This window comes from Sciurus vulgaris, assembly GCF_902686455.1.
Source record: "Sciurus vulgaris genome assembly, chromosome: 13".
NCBI lineage: Eukaryota > Metazoa > Chordata > Mammalia > Rodentia > Sciuridae > Sciurus > Sciurus vulgaris.
This window is the reverse complement of record NC_136474.1, coordinates 60,706,956-60,729,063: the sequence shown is the minus strand read 5'-3', so window position 1 is coordinate 60,729,063 and position 22,108 is coordinate 60,706,956. Positions and strand designations below refer to the sequence as shown.

The 22,108-nt window shown below is 38.8% G+C and overlaps 1 protein-coding gene across 5 annotated transcripts in view; it reads right to left on the bottom strand.

The window, feature by feature from the left end:
• MAPRE2 (microtubule associated protein RP/EB family member 2) overlaps positions 1 to 22,108 on the bottom strand; it is a 144,029-nt gene that overhangs the window by 56,646 nt on the left and 65,275 nt on the right. For 4 of the 5 annotated variants that reach the window (XM_079108589.1, XM_079108588.1, XM_079108587.1 and 1 more), the window contains one exon: positions 7,846 to 7,973. The exons of the other annotated variant lie outside the window; for it this stretch is intronic. In XM_079108589.1, the coding sequence (XP_078964715.1) occupies positions 7,846 to 7,966 (121 nt within the window). In that variant the 5' untranslated portion in view covers positions 7,967 to 7,973. The remainder of the gene's footprint in view (positions 1 to 7,845; positions 7,974 to 22,108) is intronic. 5 annotated transcript variants of the gene reach the window in all.

The window sequence follows — 22,108 nt, the reverse complement described above, 5'->3', positions numbered from 1 at the left end:
ATGAAAACTGTGGTTTTATGACATCGTTCTGCCCCTAAAGTGTAAAGGAATGTATTGTGTGCCGGGTTAGAATAATCAGAGCTATCAACACAAGTGGGCTTGGGTCGGGCTGTTTCAGATATGAAATATGAAATCTCCAAAACGCATGTTTTAGATTCAAGGGACAAAAACGCAAAGAAAAAAATGAGGTCCTTGGCTTCCCATCAGCAAAGGAAGGGTAGGAACATTCCTAAGATCCTCCTTTATCTGTTGACAACATTTGAAGGTTTCTCCAGTTCTGAAGTCTTTCCTCAGACAAACATATGAGGTGTTTAAGTCATCATAAATTCATTTATAAAAGGAAGTGACTATTTTCCCCCCAAATTTACACTCTTCCTGTGAAAGACGTTAGATGTTTTAAACTGAAAGGGAGGAAAGGGAAAGAAAAATTAGCACTAGGAATTCAAAATAATGTTTCATAACGAACATATCCATCATGTGAAGTAACGGACATCTTGAGAAAAATCAAAATAACTTTCAATATGTTAGAACATACATTTTTTTTTTTCTTGCTGAGAAACTAACTTTTATAGATCTTGGATAATGACTTCAAAATAAGCATGCCACCATGTGCTTTAAAAAAAAGCATCTTATAAGAGAGATGAAATCAGAAGAGAAGGGGCCCTAGGGTTTTTGTAGCTAGAATTGTGATTTACAGATGAGTCTTAAACCTATGAAGCATTTGGTTCCAGCAAGGCTCCCAAATCCTTTTCTAAGATCCCTGAGCCCTGGAGTCAGAGCTGCAGGTTCTGAAGTTAAGGAGTCCATGCTGGGGCTATTGAGTTCTAACACTCTGATCATTGTACCCTCCTCATCTGAACCCACCCTGTTCTTTGATGACCCATCCCAAGCTTCAACATTCTCATCTCTAAACTCGGAATCACATCCATTTATGGTTTAGGGGCAGGCAAAATACAACAGGGGCTTACTATGGCAGACAGAGCATGGAGTTTGTGAATTAGCAATGTGATACTTTCAATAAGCCCCCTCAGGTTATCTATGACCTATGGGAATTTTCCCAGATAAGGGAAAGTAGTAAGAGATGAAAATACAGGATAAATTCATAAAATTATTAATTTTTGTGATCTTACCAAGAATACACAAAACAATCCCATTTTATTGCCTCAATGTCACCCATTTGCTTCATTCTTGTTAACTCATTAAGTTCATTGTGATTATGAGTCCTTGATTTTTCACTAAGTATATATACTGCTAGTCTTTAACAAAATATTTACATTCCAGGTGATCTATTTTCCCTAGCCTGCTTTTTAAAATTTAAATAATTTCCCCTCATTTATGGTATTCATTGCACCATTGGAGAACCCCTGTAGAAACTGGGAGAACAGGATTTGGGTTCTATCTGTGAGTCTGTTCCTAAATGCTAATTAGTCACAGGACACTTACCCAGTTAGAGACCCCAGCAGTTATCCCGAAGGTTTAGCTTTTCAGAATTTAAAATACCTGTTGCATTCCTCCCAAAGAAGTTAGCAGTTCTATGGTTTCCCGAGAATATTCCACATGTATGCATAGTTGCTTCAAACAAGTAGAGAAAAACCAATTTTCACATACTCCTCTGCTGAGATCATCAGGACAACCCTTTCACTTACAGAAGACAACCTCGTGTTATCTGAGAGCTGTACCTAAAAAAAACAAATGCCTTCGTTCCCCACGAAAGTCGTCGCCCCCCCCCCCCCCCCCCCCCCCCCCCCCCCCCCGTGTCTCAAGACAGAGGCTACCCTAACTTGGGTCTGTCAGCACAAGGAACTCAAGACCAGACACGTTCTCCTACACCACGTTCTCCTACACACTAGTCACCTTGCTGTCTCCAGAGGGAGAAGAGCATTTCTGAGATGGTTCCCGAATGGTGGCATTCCGTCATCCAGGATACCCAACCACTCCCGAGAATCTGAATGAGAGGCCTTTTCCACTGACCCCTCTCCCCACCTCCCTTCACTTATTTCCTCCTTTGAGTTTTGTGAAGGCTTTCAGGTCAATGGCCATGTTTTATTTATCACCTGGTCCCCAAGGCCTACCTGAGGAAGGGCTCAAAACGTGTTTGTTATCAGAGCTGAACAGTCATGGGTGAAGGTGTGGGTGGCTGTTTCAAAGCTGTACCATCCCTGTGTGTAAGACGAAATGTACGGGGACCATCTGGGCCATGAAGGTGCACCCTTTCCCCTACTATGGTGTACAGTAGTAAAAAAGGTACCAACAGAAAATTCCAATAATAACACCAATTATGTTTATCTTCAAAGTGTCAAGATACATGTAAATATACAGATTCAGAAGGAGAAAACCCTTAATAGTCTATATTTTGCTCAAAAAATAAACCCCCTTCAGACATGCACCTGTGGACACCTGACTATGTTGCCCAATGCAGCACCTGGCCCCGAGGCAGGAGCCTCCTGTCACCATCCAACTCACTTTTGGCCCTCTTCTTCAATTTCTTGGTACGTTGAGACCAAGGAAACTGATTGTGAAGTTAGCTTACTTCAAATAAAATTAGGGAGAAAAGCTGTCAGCAAAACCAAAAACCTTCTACATTATATCACCAAGTCTGAATAATTTCTGTTATAGTGCCATTACCTCTCTCACAACAGTGACACAATTTGAGAAGGCTTAACTTTCTTACAGAAAATCACAGTCTATGGTTTTATAACGCTAAGTAAACTCTTGGGCTTACAGACACTGATGGAATATCCTTACTTGGTTTCAATATGAGAGACCCAGCAGGAGCAGCTTTACTAAATTTAGCCTCTGAGCTGATTTCATCACTAACCTGTCCTCCTGACAGAGGTCTCTGTGGACAGAACAGAGGAGGCACAGGGGACACCATGCTAGGTTGGGATCAACCTATTTAACAAGCACAGATCTACAGCCAAAAACGAGCACAAAGAACACTCTGCTGGGCTCAGCAATGACTGCCATCAGGACAAAATCCAGAGGACCTGTTCCCCAGGTCACAGCATGTCTGATGGTCTCACCTGTGAAGCCCAGAGCATTCTGTAAATCCTAGCCCCTTCCACAGAGCCACCACCCACCCAGAACCATACATGTCACTACACTGTCATCAGCGAGATTCCGAAGCTTTCCTGGAGAGGAAAATACCAGAAATTTGGTCTAAGACAAAGCCTGAACAAATTTGAAGAAGCACAAATTGAAAGTGAATCAAATCTGGATCTTCCTTCTCTTTCTCTCTCGCTTTTTTTTTTTGGTCAGTCAAGAAAAATACCTAAATTTTTCATCAAAAACTGGTTTAATTCAAAGAACATTTTATTAAAATATTCAAATGCTCAGGAAAATAACTGAGCTCTCTCTCAACCAGCATAGCAGCAGAGTGCCACGACTGGAGATGCTCAAAGAAATAAGTACTGCTTCAGCTCTCGCTCTTAGTTGTTTTCTTGTCCTGTGAGGAAGGGAAAGTGCGTGGAAAGAGGAGGGCAGGTGGGAGAGTTGGCTGTGCTGCTTAAGGCCAGCCTAGGGCAGGGGATCCAGACACAGAAAAATGGATGTCAGAGGAAGTTTCAAAGGGAGGTTGATATTTGAGGGTGGGGTGAGGGGTGGGGAAAGGGAAAGACTCACTTCCTTCCATTCCATCAGGCACCCTTCTCCATTTCTTTTCCATCTTCTGTTCCATACAGCACACTATCTTTTCTGTCATCTACAATCAGGTTTTTTAAGTTGCTAAAGCTGTTTGTAGAACTTTTAGCACCAAGCTGTGCATTCACCCTCTTTTCTATTTCCTAAAACAACTTATAAATTGGTTAGAGCTGGTACTAAAGGAAAAAAAAATCCTCTGTCCCCCTCACCCCTGCCAGAGCCTATAAATTTTATCAAGCAATTGAATGAAAAGATAAAATATTTCTTAGCTAAACCAATGTGGTTCTACTCTCCATTCCACAACAGAAAATCCACAATGATTTGTGTATAACTGATATGTACGTATCCACTGATAGCCTAAACTCCATTTATACAGTCTACACTTTTACTTGAAATTTAATGGATGCTTTTCATGGGAAAAATGCCAATCAGATATACATATAATTATACAACCTAGATTTAATGTTCAAAGAAAATGTTCATAAGTTACATCTTTGGGATAAAATAACAGAAGATAAGAGTGAGTCATTTTCTTTGTTTTGTAACTTACTACAGTATGTTTCCAAGTGTTCTACCTCCTTACATCATCTTTCCTTTAAAGAGTTTTAAAAAATGCTTACATGGAAACGAATGATGTTTAATATAAAGGCAGAAAATTCTAAAAACAATACAATGCAATGTAAATCAGTATTTCAGCTCTTTATGAGGAAAAGAAAAGCTGATGATAATGTAATATTGAGCCAGAGGAAAATCTCTTAGTTGGAAACAGGAAAAAAAAATGGCGGAGGTGGGGATAATAACACATCAGTAGAAAGGGATCAGCCAATATTGAAGCATAAATCTTTAGCAAAGGGTATAAAAAATGATGTCAAACAAGAAAAAAATCAGTTTAAATATTTGAAGGTATTTTGTGAATGCATCCCCAGAGCATACTATTAAAATAAACCCTGTGCAATAAGTTAAAAGGAATTAAACACTGAAGAAAAATTGTTACCCCCTAAAATTGACTATTCATAAATAAGGTGAAGATACATCACTTAGTTCAACAATATATGGATTTATTCTTATCCTTATAGCACTTTCCTAACTGCCTTGAATGTCATCTAGAACAACGAAGGGTATAAATAGTAAATTCATAAATAAATAAATAGAACAGTATCTTCCTCCTGTTAAATGCCATTGCTGAAGACAAAAGTCACAGATTAAATTATAAATAAGGAAACCGTGCCAGGTACGATTTAGATCACTTAACTTCACTTTTAGTGGTTTGGGTTTCTCAAAAATGTACTGCAAGCTCTAGGCTGCAGACAAAAGTCCGTGGGTTGCTTTTTTAAATGCAAGTTTCCAGGCTTCATGCCTAAAAAAGAGGTACTAATTTAGGAGGTCAAAGGTCCTAAGAATTTGTTTTTTGACAGCTCCCCAAAAGACCGCATGCGTCCTGGGTTCACAGTTTACACTTTGAGAAAACCACTCCTGAAATGAAAGATTTGTTTCTCCGCTATGGCAATGAACATGCCTGTTCATCTGTTTGCATTTTTTTTTTTTTTTGGTAAGAAACGTGTTCCAGAGTAGAAAGGAAGCTTTAAATCTATTTTTCTGAACCATCAACCTTGTCACCTCAGGTAGCTGACGTGCTATCTCGATGGAAACCTGTTCAATAGTGATCAAAATGGCGCCCTCAGTTCTCATCCTGTCACATTCGACAGCAGCAATGCAGCTGCAAATGGTTATCAAACGTCCACTAACGCTGTAAGATAACTGTCCAAGAATCCTTCACCGATGGGACTTAAAATTCTTTTGAATTTGCCTCCTGGGAAGTTATAAAGATCTGCAAACATTATGTATATTGCTTATAATCATTTATTACTATATTGGAAAAAAATTATTCCCTCTCATTTCATTTGTTACTAATGATCTCTTTATCACAAAGTTCCTCATGGGTTGGGTTCCTTTAACATTTAAGGCCATGACTAGAAATTTTCTAACTCTTTTCCTCATTTCCTTCCTTCTCAAGTCTCTTTTCTTGATAACCAAACCCATTCTCTTTATCCACATGTACATACACTCACTTTGTGGGTAAAATACACATTTTTGTGTTTGCTTCCTAGGGTTGCAAATTGCTTTTCATTCACTCTAGAGTGAGCATCTCTGAGGGAATGCTACATATCAGGCACTGTGGAGAAATGAACAACTTCACAAACAATTGCAATATAAAAGTAGCATGTGCTATTACCCACTGCAGCAGCTGGACCTGAGGCAGGAACCCTCCTCCATTATCAACTCACTCTTTGTCCTCTAATTACTTGGTATATCATCGTAAGTCTGCTTTTCCTCTAGCTTGTATTGAATGGCAAAGAACTGGCTAGCTAGTACCTACTCTTGACCTCATAAGTCACAGTACTTCTTATTTGAGGTGCAAGCCCAGAGATGGGAGTGAGGCAATGCCTAGGATCTAGCCAACTTAACTAGCTGCTGCGTGGCAAAAATGATCAAGAAGGAAGAGATGTCAAGAGCACTGAAAGTTAGTACTCTCAATGTCTTCTGATCAAATCCAGACCTGGAGAAGGGAGAGTACAAAAACTGGTGGGTGGTGGACTCAGGCATGATCTGAAAGTGACTCCCGAGGGCTTTCCAAATTCTGATTGCACTGCATAAAATCTATTTTACACATAATCCACTGAGAAAGGAGAATGTTTAATACCAGCGCATCAGCTAAAACAGACTCCTTGGTATATAATCTGTCTCATGGAATCTCACACAAACATATTTTAGGAATATTTTCTATTTTCTTATACCATTTTCATATTAGAGCCAGAGAGAGAGAGAGAAAATCTCTTACCTATTGACTTACAAGAAAATACTTTTTTCAAAAGACTATTTCTTTGATAAGTGTGGGAACCTAAGAATGAATTACTTTACTTTGTAACAGGATTCCACTTTATTATTGAAATTGAATCTTTAAAAAAATTTCTTTTAAACAAGTTTAACTCGGTTAATTCCTTGCAGACCTACTTGGTATCAGGTACAGGGCTGCCATAGGCATTGGACTAAAAGTAAAAGACAGGCCTGTCCTCCAGAACTCCTTTGAGCAAGCAGGAGTTAGAAGTTTTCACAGCGTAGCAAGTGTTATTCTGGAGGGTGGGCACAATGCTTCAGGAACACAGTGGAGCCTGGCGTTCCTTCTCAGAGTGGGTGACAGGTGAGCTGGATTTTAAAGTGAAAAGAGGATTTTATCACAAACAAAAACAAGGGAAAAGACCTTAACAAAGGGAGCATGGAAAAAGCTCCAGAGAGTAAAGGGAAGGAGTCTTTAGGAAACAGTGTTTTGTGGTGGGGGGTGGGGGGGGGGGGATGGATGAAATTAAGAAGATGGGGAAGTCACAGCGAGAAGAGAAAGAATCTTATCAGTCATGTGAAGCCTGAATTTTATTCCTGTGGGAAGGACAATTTGGAGCCCTGGAGATTTTTAAGGAAGGCTGTCACAAAACTCACTCCGTGTTCTAAGCAGTAAGTGTGGCGGCAGGCAGGCAGATGAAGTAGAGGCTAGAAGACTATTATGGTTTGGATACAAGATGTCCCCCAAAAGCTTCTGGATTAATGCAGGGATGCTAGAAGGTAAAATGATTGGATCGTGAGAGCTGTAACCTAACTGGTCCATCTAGTTTGAATGGACTGAATGGTAATCGTAGGCAGGTGGGGCATGGCTGAAGGAAGTATGATGGGGGGCACCCTGGGAAGGCTTGTTCTTCCCTGCAGACCCTTCCCCCTTCCCTCTCTCTGCTTCTGGGCTGTGGAACAGTAAGTAGCCTACCTCTGCCATGCTCTTCAGCATCACCTCGGGCCCAGAACAATAGACTCAGCTGATTATATATAGATCAACACCTCTCAATAGTGATCCCCAAATAAACATTTCCTGCTCTAAGCTGTTCTTGTCAGGCATTTAAGTCACAGCAAAGGAAGGTGTTACAGAGAGCAACCTAGAGACTACTCACGATACTCAGTGGGGTGGCTCTATGTTTTAAGATGCTGATAAGCATTTTTCTCCCCTAAGTTCTTTAGCTTTACCTGAGTTTTCCACCTTTAATTATATATGGATACTGATATTGATATTTTTTCTACCCTAAATATATCATCTTTGGTTCATAAAAATCATATTCCACAAGGCAGTAAACATTTAAGGTAAATACTTAAAAGATGATCTCTTACCTGAACAAAGCTGCTCCACTTTTGTGTAGTTTAAAGATACTATGTCATTAACCCATGCAATGATGTCATGTCTGCTCATAGTCTCTTGGGTTATAGAGGTAGAATACACATTGACTGCCATTCCCCAACTAGGAATAAACAAACAAAAACAAGTTTATTTACCTAGAAGGAAAAAGTTAAGTTAGAAACATAAAAGACACCTACCTATTCAAGAAGAGGGCTGGTGGAGCTCTAGGGCATGTAAAAGTTCTGCTTTGGTTAAACCCTTTAGCTTTGCTTTCTCTCTCTTCAGTTCACAAATTTGCCACATTAGGGTTACATTTCACATTTTTTAATGCAATATTGTTATACAGCTTCCCCAACTAGACTTAAATGTTCTTCAGGATCTTCTTAACTTAGAACACTTTTTGGGGGGGGGCGGGGGTACTGGGGATTGAACTCAGGGGCACTCAACCACTGAGCCACATCTCCAGTCCTAGTTTGTGTTTTTATTTAGAGACAGGGTCTCACTGAATTGCTTGGTGCCTTGCTTTTTTGTTAAGGCTGGCTTTGAATTCTCAATCCTCCTGCCTTAGCCTCCCAAGCAGCTGGGATTACAGGTGTGTGCCACCATGAAGAGCTGGAGTTTCACTTTTGATCTTAAGTCTGTGTGTAGTTATTAAGAAGTTACCAGTCTACAGCAGTGCACACCAAAGTAATCTTTTAGTTGAACACATGATTTCATAGTATTTTCATTATAAGTACTTGCAAATGTTAAATGTCTTAGAGTTTGCCCATTCTAACAAGTGTGTAACAATAAAGTATTTTTTGACATTTAAACCTGGATACAACTTTGCAGTTACATTAATTTTGCAGAATATGTATGTGTGCATACATATGTGTATGTGTGTGTACATAAATATACACACATACATATATGTATGATAGATATACATCAACTTTTATTTTGGAAATTTCAAATATCCACAGAAGAAAAAATAGAATAACAAACTAGTTTCATCTATTTCTTGACCAATCTTGTTTCATTTATAATCCCATTAACCCTTCTGCCAATCCTACCCTGACTGCTGAAGCCAAATTATTTTTGAGCAAATGCCAAGCATATCATCATTTCACTTATAAATATTTCAGTGTGTGTATCTAAAAGATAAGGACATTAAAAAATACCAAACCACTATAGTATTATGACACCTAAAATTAAAATAATCATTTCATATGATGAAAAGAGCATTACAATTTTGTTTGTTTATCTGGATGTGGATTCAAAGTTCAAACTCTGTTATTCTCTGATATTTTTAAAATTTCTTTTATCTACAGGTTCTTCTCTAGTCTTTCTAGTTTTTCCTTGGAATGCTTTTCATGTTGTTGAAGAAACTGGATTGTTTGGTAGTTTCCAAATCAGGACTTCACTCACTACATACCAACAGTGTGGTTTAACATGTCACTTAACAGGTTCTTCTGTCCTCTGCATTCCTATAAATTGCTAACATGATCTAGAGACTTGATCTTACTCAAGCTCTAGTGCTTCATGCAGAATCTGAACTTCCATTAGGAGGCACACAACACCTGACTTTCTGTTATACCGTGAGCTACTGGCATTTGCCTCAATCCAATGGTTCATTAGAAACTTCAAAGTGATCATCTATTATTCGTTCTTGATTTATTAGCTGGCATAATTCTACAAAGAGAAACACCCCTCTTAGGTACCCTGAGGTTCAGATTATACAAGAAAAACCAAGTAGATGCCTGATTCTCTTTATTTACCAGTTCTCAAAACAGAGGTAATCCCTAATATTCTCCAAACATGGTCAATGAGGTTTTTTACATTTTTGAATTAAGAACTTATGATTGAAAATTATTTGATGTTTCAGTTCATTTATATCTTTACTGATATAAGGTTACAAGAGCATATTCAGGCTGGCTTTTGAGTTCTTTTGACAAGATCCTAGCAGTCTTTGATAACTCCCTTGCTTCCTGGTAATGACAAGATGTTACAGACTGAATTTGTATCTTTCCTGCCTCAGTTTGAGCCAGTCATTTCTGCAAGGGCTCCGATTCCTTTCAGTGGCAAAGAGTATTTAGAGACATAAATAATATTTTTAAGTATGACTAGAAAGGATAGCAAGAACTATGGACTAAATTTTACATTAAAAAATTGTATTTATGAAATAGTTGTGCTTGGGAGTTATTTACTCTCATTAATGCAATAGAAATCTGCTTTCTACTTTGAAGTGCTAATCTTTGAAGTGCTTATCTATAAATTCTCTTTCCCTGAAAATCTGAAAAAATCTCATGGCACTGGAATCACAGATAATGTGGCCATAAGTACTGTTTTCCATATCGCTATTGAAGGTTTTGGTTAATAACGTCTACTATTTTCATAAGTCCATCATTTATTTAACAAAACCATTTGCTTTTAAAGATCAAATTTTATCATCTATATAAATTATGTAAAACCTTAGGAGAAATAATTGAAAACAAAATATTTTGGATTGTTTGGTGTCATTTTCACATACAGTATAACTTCTGGCAGCTGATGTACTTTTCTAATGGTTTCTTCTTCGTGCAGTAATGAGAACCTTTTGTGCTTCCAGGCAATGGATGATGATGATGATGATGATGGAGGGTGGTGTCAAGGCCAGAATTATGCTAGATGGCACCAAACCAAATTGAGCTTGAAACAGAGCCCCTTTGAAATTACAAGCACTAAATTGCTTTAACTTCCAAACCTCTTCCTCATACTGAGAATGGAGACCAAGGGACCACCTGATCCTAAGAGGCTCCAGGGAACTGAGAATGGTCCATGCTCTGATTGACACAGCCAAGCTACATCTACAGATGCATATTTCCTGCTTTTCTGTGCCATTGTGCCCACTTCCTTATAAAAGCTTTCTATACCTTCAGTCCCTGAAGATGAACATTTGAGAAAGAAAAAGGTATCTTCTCTCCTCCTCAGAGCTGGCTTTGAGTGAAACCCATTCTGCCTGCCAACCTGCCCCCTGAGCTTTATTGGAGCCAACATCAAGTTTTTCCTACCAGGTTTCAAGATGAAAATGTTTGCTCCCAATGATTTAAATGCAGAACTAATCTCAGATCTGTTTTAGAAAGATAATCTATATCCAAGAGAAAATGTTCTATGGTTAAAAAAGGGTAAGAAAAATATTCAACAAAAGGACAGGTAGAAGAGTTATGGGAACTTTTTAAACTCCATGAGAGCAAGGAAGAAGTCAATGGCTGAAGTCTGTCAATGAATCACCAGTTCCTCCAGGTCTTATTGATAACATTCACCCAAGGACAATTGTCCTTTTATAATCTAAACAGACACTCAGAAGGCAAAGGCAGATAAAGGCACTATATACCTTCAAGGAGCTCATTAAGACTAGATGGCAAACAATGAAACAGCTCTGGATTTGTGCTTCAGAAGAACTTGGGTCAGTTAGTTACCAGAGTCACCTCCACCACACCTGCTCTCCAGTCAACAGATGCAGTCTCTGGGAGCCCCACACTGGGCACGGCCACGTGTAAAGGGACTTGCAGGAAAACCAGGTTAGAGGACAGAACGAGAGGAGTGTAAGCCAGTGAAAGCACCACTGTGCTTTGCACCACGCTCCCATTTTGATTTCTGAAAGAATCCTGTGAGGAAAGCAGGGCAGGAATTATAGTCTTCCCTTACAAATAAGAATGCTGAGTATTACCTGGCAGGTCACATAATCAGTTAATTGAGAGACCCCAACTTTAGTCCAGAATTCCTAATCCTTGAGAAGACTACCAAACACATGGATATCCTAAGGTAGACAGTATAATGATTCAAAATATTAATTTTTGAATTTACTAATTTCCAAAGACTCGATCAAGAAAAATAAGTGGCTATGAAAGGTAAAGTGACACTGAATGCCACAGAATGGAGAGCCACTTCACTGCATAAGGCTTATTCTCACGTTCGGATCTTTAGCGTGTCTTTTACATGCAAACATTTAATTCTTAAATGACCTGCCATGGGATCTCTGGTACTTAAATATTTCTCTCTGTTCTCACATTGAGGCTTTTGGTCAGAATCTTAACCAGATCATTATGTGTTTAAGGGCCGGTAAGTGTAATGACACCTAAAGTAAATAAATGGGGTAACAGTTTCTTAGCACTATGGTTTGTGGGTCACCATATTTTAATATTGTATTTAAATGACATTATAAAATAAATGTACATTCATTACTCCCACTTGAAAATAAAACTAAAAATTGCAATATAGTTACACATAGTTTTTGTGACTACTGGAATGCCTTCCTAGGAAGGTGGCAATATATGCTTTTTGGTTTTAATTTTTTTGCAAACGGAACAGTGAAAACAAAAACAAAAAATCCCCCCCAAAACCCAGAAATTCCTTTACAGATCTAGCAAGTGAAGTCACAATTCTAGTTTGTGTAAAATAGTGACCACTGATATACGTGACTTTAGAAGAAGGACATGCTCAGACTGAGGACCAATGTGCTGATTTTGCTCAGTTTCATCCTGTATGCGACATCTGTTGGTGGTGAGGTGGAGAGGCACAGCAAGTTTATGCTTTGTAGCAATTATTGAGCAAATTAGACATTGCCTTTCTGCCTACTAAAACAAATGGAATTTTATGTGAGTCAATGCAATTTGAGTTAGGCTACCGAGCGAAGTTAGCCTGGATAAGGGTTTGGCAAGTCTCAAACTCTGGAAACCAAAACATGACTTCTACTGCCTTACCAGTCATGGGCTCCAACCCCAATTGCCAAATATTCTACAATTTTGTGTAAGAAAAAATTTGGCAAAGTTCATGACTTATTCCAGAGGAATGTCTCTTTAAAATTAGATAAATATGTAAAATGTCATAGCTAGCACTGTGTGTGCTAACTGAAATGATTTCATATGTAATTCATTGTCTCTTCACTCTACCCCAGACAAATAGACGATCACAACCATCCAAAAAGGGAGGAGGCTCCTTTTACTCATTTTCTCCCTTCAAACTTTCACTAATCACTCCTTTTGGAAGATGACACAGTGTTTTGGGGTTTTTCCCCCCTAGCAGGGCTGATGATTGGTCAGTTGTCCCAGGATTCTATCTCTGGACCTGTTTTGGAGTATGTGGATATAAGGAAAAAAATTTGAGAAATTAATTTTAGGAATGAGGCATGTGGAACCTATTTTGATTTTGATTTGTTTTTTTTTTTTTGTTTTTTTGTTTTTTTTTTTTTAACAACTGAAGTCTGAGTTTGCTAGGCTTGCCAAGTTTAGACATGACCATCTGCAGAAGAACAGCCCATGTGTGGTTATCTCCTGTCTGCTGTTCTGGACAGAGGCCCCATTTGGCTTAGATTTACCTTAAACCAGTCTGAAGTTGAACCTTTAAAAGGCAGTTTGGACTTAAGTTACCTTCTTTACGTCATTCTCTTAAGGAGAGTCTATGTTCAACTGAAAACTTCATGTTGAATATAAAGTGTACTGAAAATTTAGCCCACTCCATGCCAAGATATCCCATTCACATATTTTGCACTGACAAAACGCATATTTGTCACTGTCTTTCTTCGCTTGTAACAATCTCTATTTTAAGCATGTTCTCCCATCACTGGGAGAGGTAACCCACCAGCAGCAGCAGAAGAAAAATACATGCAGCACACTTTTCACTCAATTTCACATAAATGAAACAAAGAGCACACTGGAAAAGAAATACAAAGGAACATTCTTTTTTCTTTTACTTGGGAGACATTTCTTTGAGCTTGGGCTTTGTGGGGGCCTTCTAAGGATCTATAACCCACATGGTTTCTTAAGTACTTTTAAAAAATATTATTCACTGGAAGTCACATCAGGTTGACCAGGTGCCAGAGCTCCTTCTGAAGCATCTCAGAAGTACTTTTCATGCCATGGTGTCACACATGCCAAGACAGGAGAGGTGCCTGCAATCCCTAAGAGCTCTTTCCTTTACTAACACACTGGACTCACAACTCCATGTCAAGGCCACAGGGTTAAGTCTCACTTCACAGAGCGATCTTTGGTTAACGTTTTAAGATCATCAAAACTGAGCAGTTCCTACTAACCAGGTAAGGGGAGGTATACTTGTCAATGTGGCTTTTTACTCACAAAGAAAAAATTGTTTTTGCATTATTCTAATAGAAACAGTCACTCTGTAAGCACTTCCAAGTATTCACAAAAATTATAAGCACTTAAGAGATTTACCAAATTGTTGATGTAATAATATATCCTTCTCTTACAAGTGACATCTTCCTAAAATAATTTAAAAAGTAAATATTTTGAAGGAAAAAAAGAATACACTTAGGCCCACAGATTAAGCACTGAGTCAAAGGAAGAAACCCCAAGAACTGTTCTCAAAAGACGAGTTCTGCTTTAGAATATATGTTATCAACCTGAGAGGTAATAAGGAGATATGGTCTAACTCAAATGTGTAAATTTTCCTCTGAAAAGCCTTGGAACATAGGACCTGCTTGGTGCCTCCTTCCTGGCTCCTTCTAACAAAAGGCTTATGTTCAATCTCCCAAGGCCTCCCTAATAATGAACTGGGCATCCATAGGGAGTGACAGTATAAATGTGTCCCCTGAACCAGAAACTTCCCGGCTTTTCATCTGTGCATAATTCATTCTCTAAACTCAATACCACGAGGGGTGGGATTTAAACATTTTGCCACAAATATAGCCAGACCATTCTCAATTGATCATTTTCTCATTTGTGACCTAAGTGTGGGGGCAGGTAGAAAGTACATGAGGACAGAGATCAGGATGGAGTGAAGAGCAAGTCCTAGGGGGTTATCATGGAAAGATAAACCTTGTCCAGACGAAATTTCCCCAGAGAGGAGATTATAGAAACTAGGGAAGTTTCATTTAAATTCATGTATTAAAGCTTCTATTTAACTTGTGGACTAATTGATGTATGCAAGGATTCAAGGGCTGGGATGGGAATTTGAGAGGTCATCTTGCCTCCAGGTAACAATACACGTAAGTCTGCTGCGGGCAGACTTGCAGTTATTTTATTTTTACAGGGCTCCATGGCTCTTGATGGGATTAGACAGACAATGCCAGACTAAATCCTCTGGGCAGGGCCTCCTGGGGAATCAAAGGTCAGAACACAGTGAGGACTTCATATAAGAATGATAGAGAAACATCAGGACACTGTCCATAAGAAAACACACATTTTATTAAAACATGGACTTTAAAAATACACTTTTTCACTCACAATTAAGCATCTGCAGTTCAGAACTAGTGAACAAAACCAATGTAAGGAACTTTCATGCTAAGTTGCTTTGAGAAAAATTAGATAAACCTCAGTTTTATCAGAGGGCTGTGTTGCCTGCTCTATTACAGATTTTTCTAGACTGCCTATCATTACAGTGTTAATGTACACTTTGTTATCATTCACTGCTTAATGATAAAGCTTTAAATGTGGATACAAAGTTCCATTTAGTCTGACAATCAGAAGTCCTAATTTCAATAACTGCGTACTACCAGAGACAATAAACAGAAAAATACCACTCTTGTTCAGGGTGCCTGTCCCTTTTATTATTAACTCTTACTTTTTAAAACAGATAAATTAGTTCTTGCTACATTAACATTCTATTTTTTAAAAAAAAATTAAATATGACTAAAATGCAGAACTCTGTCTGCAAAATGAAATTCCATAAAGTTCCTTCAAAACTTGAAAATCTACCCCCATTTTAAATAGTTCCTCATTGTCTGCATTAACCTCACTAAGTACTTTCATAAGGTGGCTCCTTGCATGTAGTCTTGGTTTGGCTACCTGCTCATTCAATAAAAAAGAACAAAACTTTCAAGACAAGCAAATATAGGTAGATTTTTATTGTTGTTATTTTGATTATCAACTCAGAATAAAGTCAATAGCAAAGGCCTTTACATGAACTGGAAACTTGGCTCTTACCCATGAAATGAGAAAATTTTGGAATTCTAAGAAAGTTCTTTGTGGCATTCATAATGTCCCCTGGATATGAATGAAACATAATGAGAGTGTAAAAGGCTAAGGTTACAAGCACACACAAAAAATGGGCATACTTTTCTTCATATGGTCAGAAATGCAGCTGATTATATTTGCCTAAATGTCCATCTGTTTCAAGCAGTGGGTGGCTTCATCCATGCTCTGAAAATAATTCCAATGACCCGGAGTTCGTTCCCATGCCACAAGGCTTGGCTGGTCTCCTCGGGGCACCAACTTCTGCTCAGCACCCCGCCTACCTCTCTTGGCTCGCAGTACATCCACTTCTCCACCACCATATGCCTTCTGTTTACTTTCCCAGCCCTACTTGGCCTTGTTCCTTCTCACTCCGACCTTTACTCTCTCCCAGGATCCCAAGTCAGTTCTAGTCAGGCCCCAAGTCACCCACACCCAGCATGGCCTCGGGTCAACCCTTCAGGACACGGGTGCTGCTGGTGCTGTGTTGGGTGATCATGATGGGATGTTAGTCCACGCTGCATACAATCAGGTACATAACACAGAGCAGAAAAACGTGTGGCCGCCATGAGACAAGTCCTGTGGGCCCAGCTCCTGGCTCTGTGCTCTTGGCAGTGCTGGCTTCTCCTCAGGTACTCAGCATTTTCAACCACTTCCTGGTCTCGTAATGAGAAACAAACGATGGATGACAGCTTCAAGTTTAATCCTTAGGGATACTGGGGGCTCCAGGGCTTATGCAAAGAAAGAGACCTCTTTCTGGCACTTGGCACTATGGGTGGACCTCATGCTTCAGGTCCAGCTCCACTGTCAACTCCTCAGTGAGCCCTCCCTGCCCACTCTAAGACGGAGCCTCCTCTGATTACTCCCACAGCTCATTGTCTTTTCCTTCCTCATACCTACACCATCAGTGATTATTTGTTTATTGTCTAGGCAAACCCACTCCTGCCCCTGGAATGCATGTTCTAGGAAATACATGTACTTTACAGGTATTTTATTTATTGTATATCTCCTGGATCTAGGGCAATGTCTGGCAGAGTGGACACACAAAACTGCAAATTCATGCTGAAGAAATGTGTGTTGGGGAGAGCTTTCGGGGGAGAAGATAGTCACAGAGTGCCTAAAATCATACCATGAGGCAAATGTTAATATACGCCCCATGGCTATGTGAGCTAAGACAGAGGGAAGAAATTGGGGTTGAGTAGATTAAAGGACTGTTTCTTTGTCTAGGAAAAAAAAACTGTGAGTGATGTGGCATTTTTCATGCCTGGAACCCAGATATGAAAAGCTCACTAGTCGTTGTGCGGCTTCCGAAGAGCTCTGCCCCAGGAGTCAAGGGCACCAGCTTCTAGTCCCAGAGCTCCCACCAAACAGCTGGGTCTACTTGCACACATGTGCCTCCATTATTTAGGATCTCGTTTTCTTCAGTGGTAAAGCAGAAGGACCAGATTAGATGACATAATAGCATTCACTGAAAACTTTCCACACGCCTAGTACAAGAGTCAACAAGTGAACATGCCTTTTCTCATTTTGTCTACACAACAGGTAGCAGCTGCTTTTATGCCATGATGTAGAAAATGACAGTCAGAGAGGTGTAGTGACTTTCCCAGTTGCAATTATTAAATGGCAGAGGTGGGATTTGGATCTCTAGGATTCTTGCTCTCCAAAGTCCTCCTTGATCTCTGTCTTTATTATGTCATGAGAATAAGTTGAAAGAGAAAGAACTCCAAATGAGGACACTATTGTGGCCACTTATAAAACTATTTTTCCTTTTTTAATTCTTACCAAGGATTCATTTTCCATTTTAACCAAGATGATTTTCTACTATACATTTCCATGAGGAAAAGCCCAAAATGTAGAAGAGTTGGGTGACTAGTTACTCAGTTTATTACTGGGAACAGTTTTTGGCTGGAAAACCTGCCAGCTGTAACACATAAGCCATGCTAATATTTTAGGAATCACCACATTTTACATTTCTAGTTAGTACATATTTTGGACTCAAATCTCCCAATCTGCTTTTTTGTGGTAGATTAGTCAAAGTGGACAGAGATCAAATATATTACTTATAATTTTTTCAAAGCCAATAAAAGACTTTGTATTGTTATCTTGACTATGTGTTTAGAAAAATCTATTTCGTTCAAAAAGTGGGGGGGGGGGGGGGACTCCTGGTATCTTACTCTTAGAGATTGGTGCCTAGCCAAAGGTCTGTATTTATATTATGGTAAAATTCACTTTAAAATTCATGAAGACAATCTGAAATGGAAATGAAAATGAAGTATCGATAAAATTAAGCCGATTAATAAATGAGAGATGTGAAGTCCAGTGTGAAAAAATATTCCAGTGACTGTGATTCCAAACTGGGTAATATACATCTACATCCACCTAATCCTATTTGCACCCTCTCTGCTTAATTCTTTCCACGTAGACTTGACATGCAACCAAAATGGAAAATTTCAAATTGGGAAACAGCATAACATTAAACTTTTCAACTCTTACCTAAGATCACCTAAGAATCAAACCTGCTGTCCAACCCCAGGAGAACAATCTGCAAATTACATACAAAATGGGTTCTCTCTTACATGTTGAGGAACAGCAAATGGAAATTCTGGTCATTGCTATAGCTGAGCTAAGATTAGTGATGTTCATCCAAACTGGTGTAGCTGTGGGGAAAAACCAGCAGCATTATTTCATAACCAGTTCCCCAAGGCATCATTGCCAAAAGTTCCTTTCCCAGATGAAATGACTCTCTCATCTCAGAGATTTCCCCCTAACTTTCTAAAGTTCTACCCCAGGGTTAGAGTTCATCCTTCTTTTCTCATCAGTAGGTTTCCCTGTACTCTTGTTTAGGCAATCAGACACCATTTTGTATTCTAGAATGAAAGAAGAGGGGTTTTTGTTTGTTTGTTTTTAATCAATACTTTCATTTTCTATTAATTTGCTGGAATGAAGAATAAAGAGACTGATAGATTTTTGCATCTAAGTATGTAGCAGCCCCTAACAAACACTGGTTTACATACAACTGTGTGCACATGCACGCAAGCAGACAACTCAATCTGCAGTACTCATCTACTCTCCTCCCCACTGTCTTGTTACAGAGTTAAAAGTTACACTTCCAGCATCAGTGTGCACTACAATTCTCAAAGGAAAGTGCAGAAACTGAACACTCAAGTAAAAGAAAAGTGGTAAGAACTGTGCCATGTTCAAACTGAATCAGGCACAGAAACCACAGTAGGGCAGACATGTGGGAAGACCCTTGGTTTAGGGAGGAGTGGAAGGAGAGGAGTTGGCCCTGCAGCCTCCCCTTGACTCTGCAGCTCTGTGGTGTGAGGACTTCAGGGAGCAGAGGACAACATTTAATAGACTGCAGTAGTTAACATGTGGGGGATTAGTGGTCTCCACTGAAGTCAGTGCTTTATTAAACTTGGGATTCTTAAAGACAGACAATAATTGACAAGCAAGCATTCAAAGATAATTAAGAGAAAGGAAATTACTTATGAGAAGACTATATTTGACTACATAGCTAGAGATGTTATTACAGACAAAACTGTCTAAAGAACACACAGGGGGAGCGATGAAGTCAGTTCTAGAGTGGATGTGTGTTAAAAGTTATTTAATATTTGAGCCAATTTGAACAGATGAAATTCATAAATCTGGTAAAGTGTCCCCATCCGGTTGCCATGCCTCGTTCCTAGGTTCCTAGGATTAATCTGACTTAGAGTATTTAAATCACATTATAAAAATTAGGTTTCAATTCAGCAATTGAATAACAGTCATAACATTTTTTTTTTTTTTGGCTTTCTGAACTTAAACCAAAACCTGATATCACACTGGTTGACTCGGAATGTCTCAAATACTATTTTACTCTGCATTATTTCAGTCTTAATTATTGCTATAATTAGCATAATATTAAGCATGATAAATGTTTGATACCATAAAACATCAACTGACTCATTACATATATTTGTATGTGTGCAAATATGCTATAGAGGATTAATTCTTAAAGTTAAAATATCTCCACAATAGTTTGAAAAGGCAAAGAAACAACAAATTTAAGGTAGGATGCTGATAAAAAGAAAACAGCTATTTTAAAAAAAAAACATGCTGAGGTGCTACTTTTCATTTTAAGAAATAGATTTTATATTAAAAATCATACATTTTCACTATAGGAAAAGTAGAACACACAGAAAAAAATTAAAATATCCATATTATTGCACTACTCAGTTCTAGCACTTATAGTCAATTCTTTCTAAACCTCTCCTGTGTGTGTGGTAGGGAAGTATATGTATATTCACATACATTTTAAAAATGCATCCATACACACACACACATGTATCTATACACACAGTTGAAGAGTGTCTCCCCCAAATTCATGTCTACCTGCAACCTCAGAATGGAACCTTATTTGAAAATAGGGTTGCTGGAGATGTACTTAGTTAAGATGAGGTCATGTTGGATCAGGGTGGGTCTGGTGTCCTCACAGAAGGCGGCCATGTAAAAAGCACATGAGGAAGACAGTGTGGGGTAATGAAAGGTTGGGACTGAAGTGAGGAGACCACAAGCCAGGGAACACATGGCGGAGCAGAAGTAGAAAGACAGGCAGGCTTCATCCCCAGTCCCTGGAAGGAGTGTGATACTGCCAATACCTTGGATTTTACATTTCTACTCACACCCAGGGAGAGAGGATGCATTTTAAGTCATCCAGTTTGTGAAAATTTGTTGTGGACGCCCTAGGAAACTAAGAAAATCCATATATACTTTTGAAACAATCAGACCATTTCTGTTATTTGTGGACATTTTTCATATCTTCTTCACATGTTTGCACTGTATTTACTTGTGTAGGCATGTCAAAATGTACCCGATTCTCAAATTTTATTTCAGCATGCATGTTTAATTTCAAGAACTCCTACTTTGATCATTTTCCTTTTGTTGGATTATTACTTCAAGAAAACAGGATTGGTGGTTACTTAAATGCTAAAAATGACTAAATTATCACGGTCTCACATACAAAGACATGGACATTTTCCCAATACATGAGTATTCAATTGACTTTTATGGGGGTTAGCTGTTTGCTAGAGAGCCTAAATTCCAAAAGGAGATATACAGTTTGGGCTCCCTAGTTAACGAGAAAGGAAGCAAGCAATCATTTATTGAAAAAAGTCCTGTCCTTGGCCATCGTAAACTAAGGGAATCACAGGATGTCCTGTCTAATAGCATTTGGCTTCCTTTCACGGAATCTCCTCAGTTAAAGCAAAAGAACAGTCTTAACTCTCCACCAATCCTCAAGTGCTATGGCCTGCTCAGTCCCAACCAGAACACAGAAAATCATCAACCACAGTCTGGAGAGCAAGAGACTACTGCCTTTAGGGAAGGCAGTAATTCACCTTAAGTTTGGCCTGAAAGTTCTGGCAGTCATTATGAATAAATGATAAAGGAAATAAGTTACATGTACAAAATCTACTCAGTGGTCCAGGCCATTTGTGAAATCGTATGTGAACTTGTATTTTACAGTATCTTTGGATTTTTGAAACAAATGTGGTTAAAAACTGGGATTTTGCTGGAAAGATTCCCAAACAGATTCTGGAAACCAAGCAGGCCACTCTGTCAAGATAACAAGGACCCTCAGTAGATCCTTTCATGTAAACCCCTGATCTTATGAGACTCTTGCAAAAACAATAATCCCACCAACTTGGATAGAATGCAGTCAGGAAGATTTGGGGAATGTTTGCCTCAGAATTTAAAAATGACGGGGCATCCAATGCTTAGTTATCCTGGGCAAGATTTTGAAACCATGCAAATTGTTCCTTTGTCACATTTAAAGAAAAAAAAAATTTCTACACACATTTCCCTCTTAAACTTAATAACGGGACATTTGATCTAGCATCAAGAGGACAAGAATATGAAGAAAAGCATATCTACATAAATTATAGTGTTCTCCACAAATTAAGAATGTTTCATATTTATCCAAACCCCAAAGAAAACCCAGGTCCTAGATTAAAAACTTTCATATGAAACTTAAAGTAGACTTATTATTTCTTCTGAGTTAAAATAATTGTTCTGTTACTCCTTTGCAGTCTATTTCACTATAATTATTTAGAATGTACAGATTGAGCATCTCTAATCCCCAAGCCCCAACTCTGAAATGCTCCAGAATTTAAAAATGAGAGGGCATCCAATTTTTGGAAGCACTGATATGATACTCAAAAAGTCTTGTATTAGAGAGGCTTTGCCAGGAAAGCTTATGGAAATATTCTCAACTCTGAAACATTCCTGGTCCCAAGCATTTCAGATGAGGGATGGTCAACCTGTACTTACTGGACTGTGACCTAAATGCTCT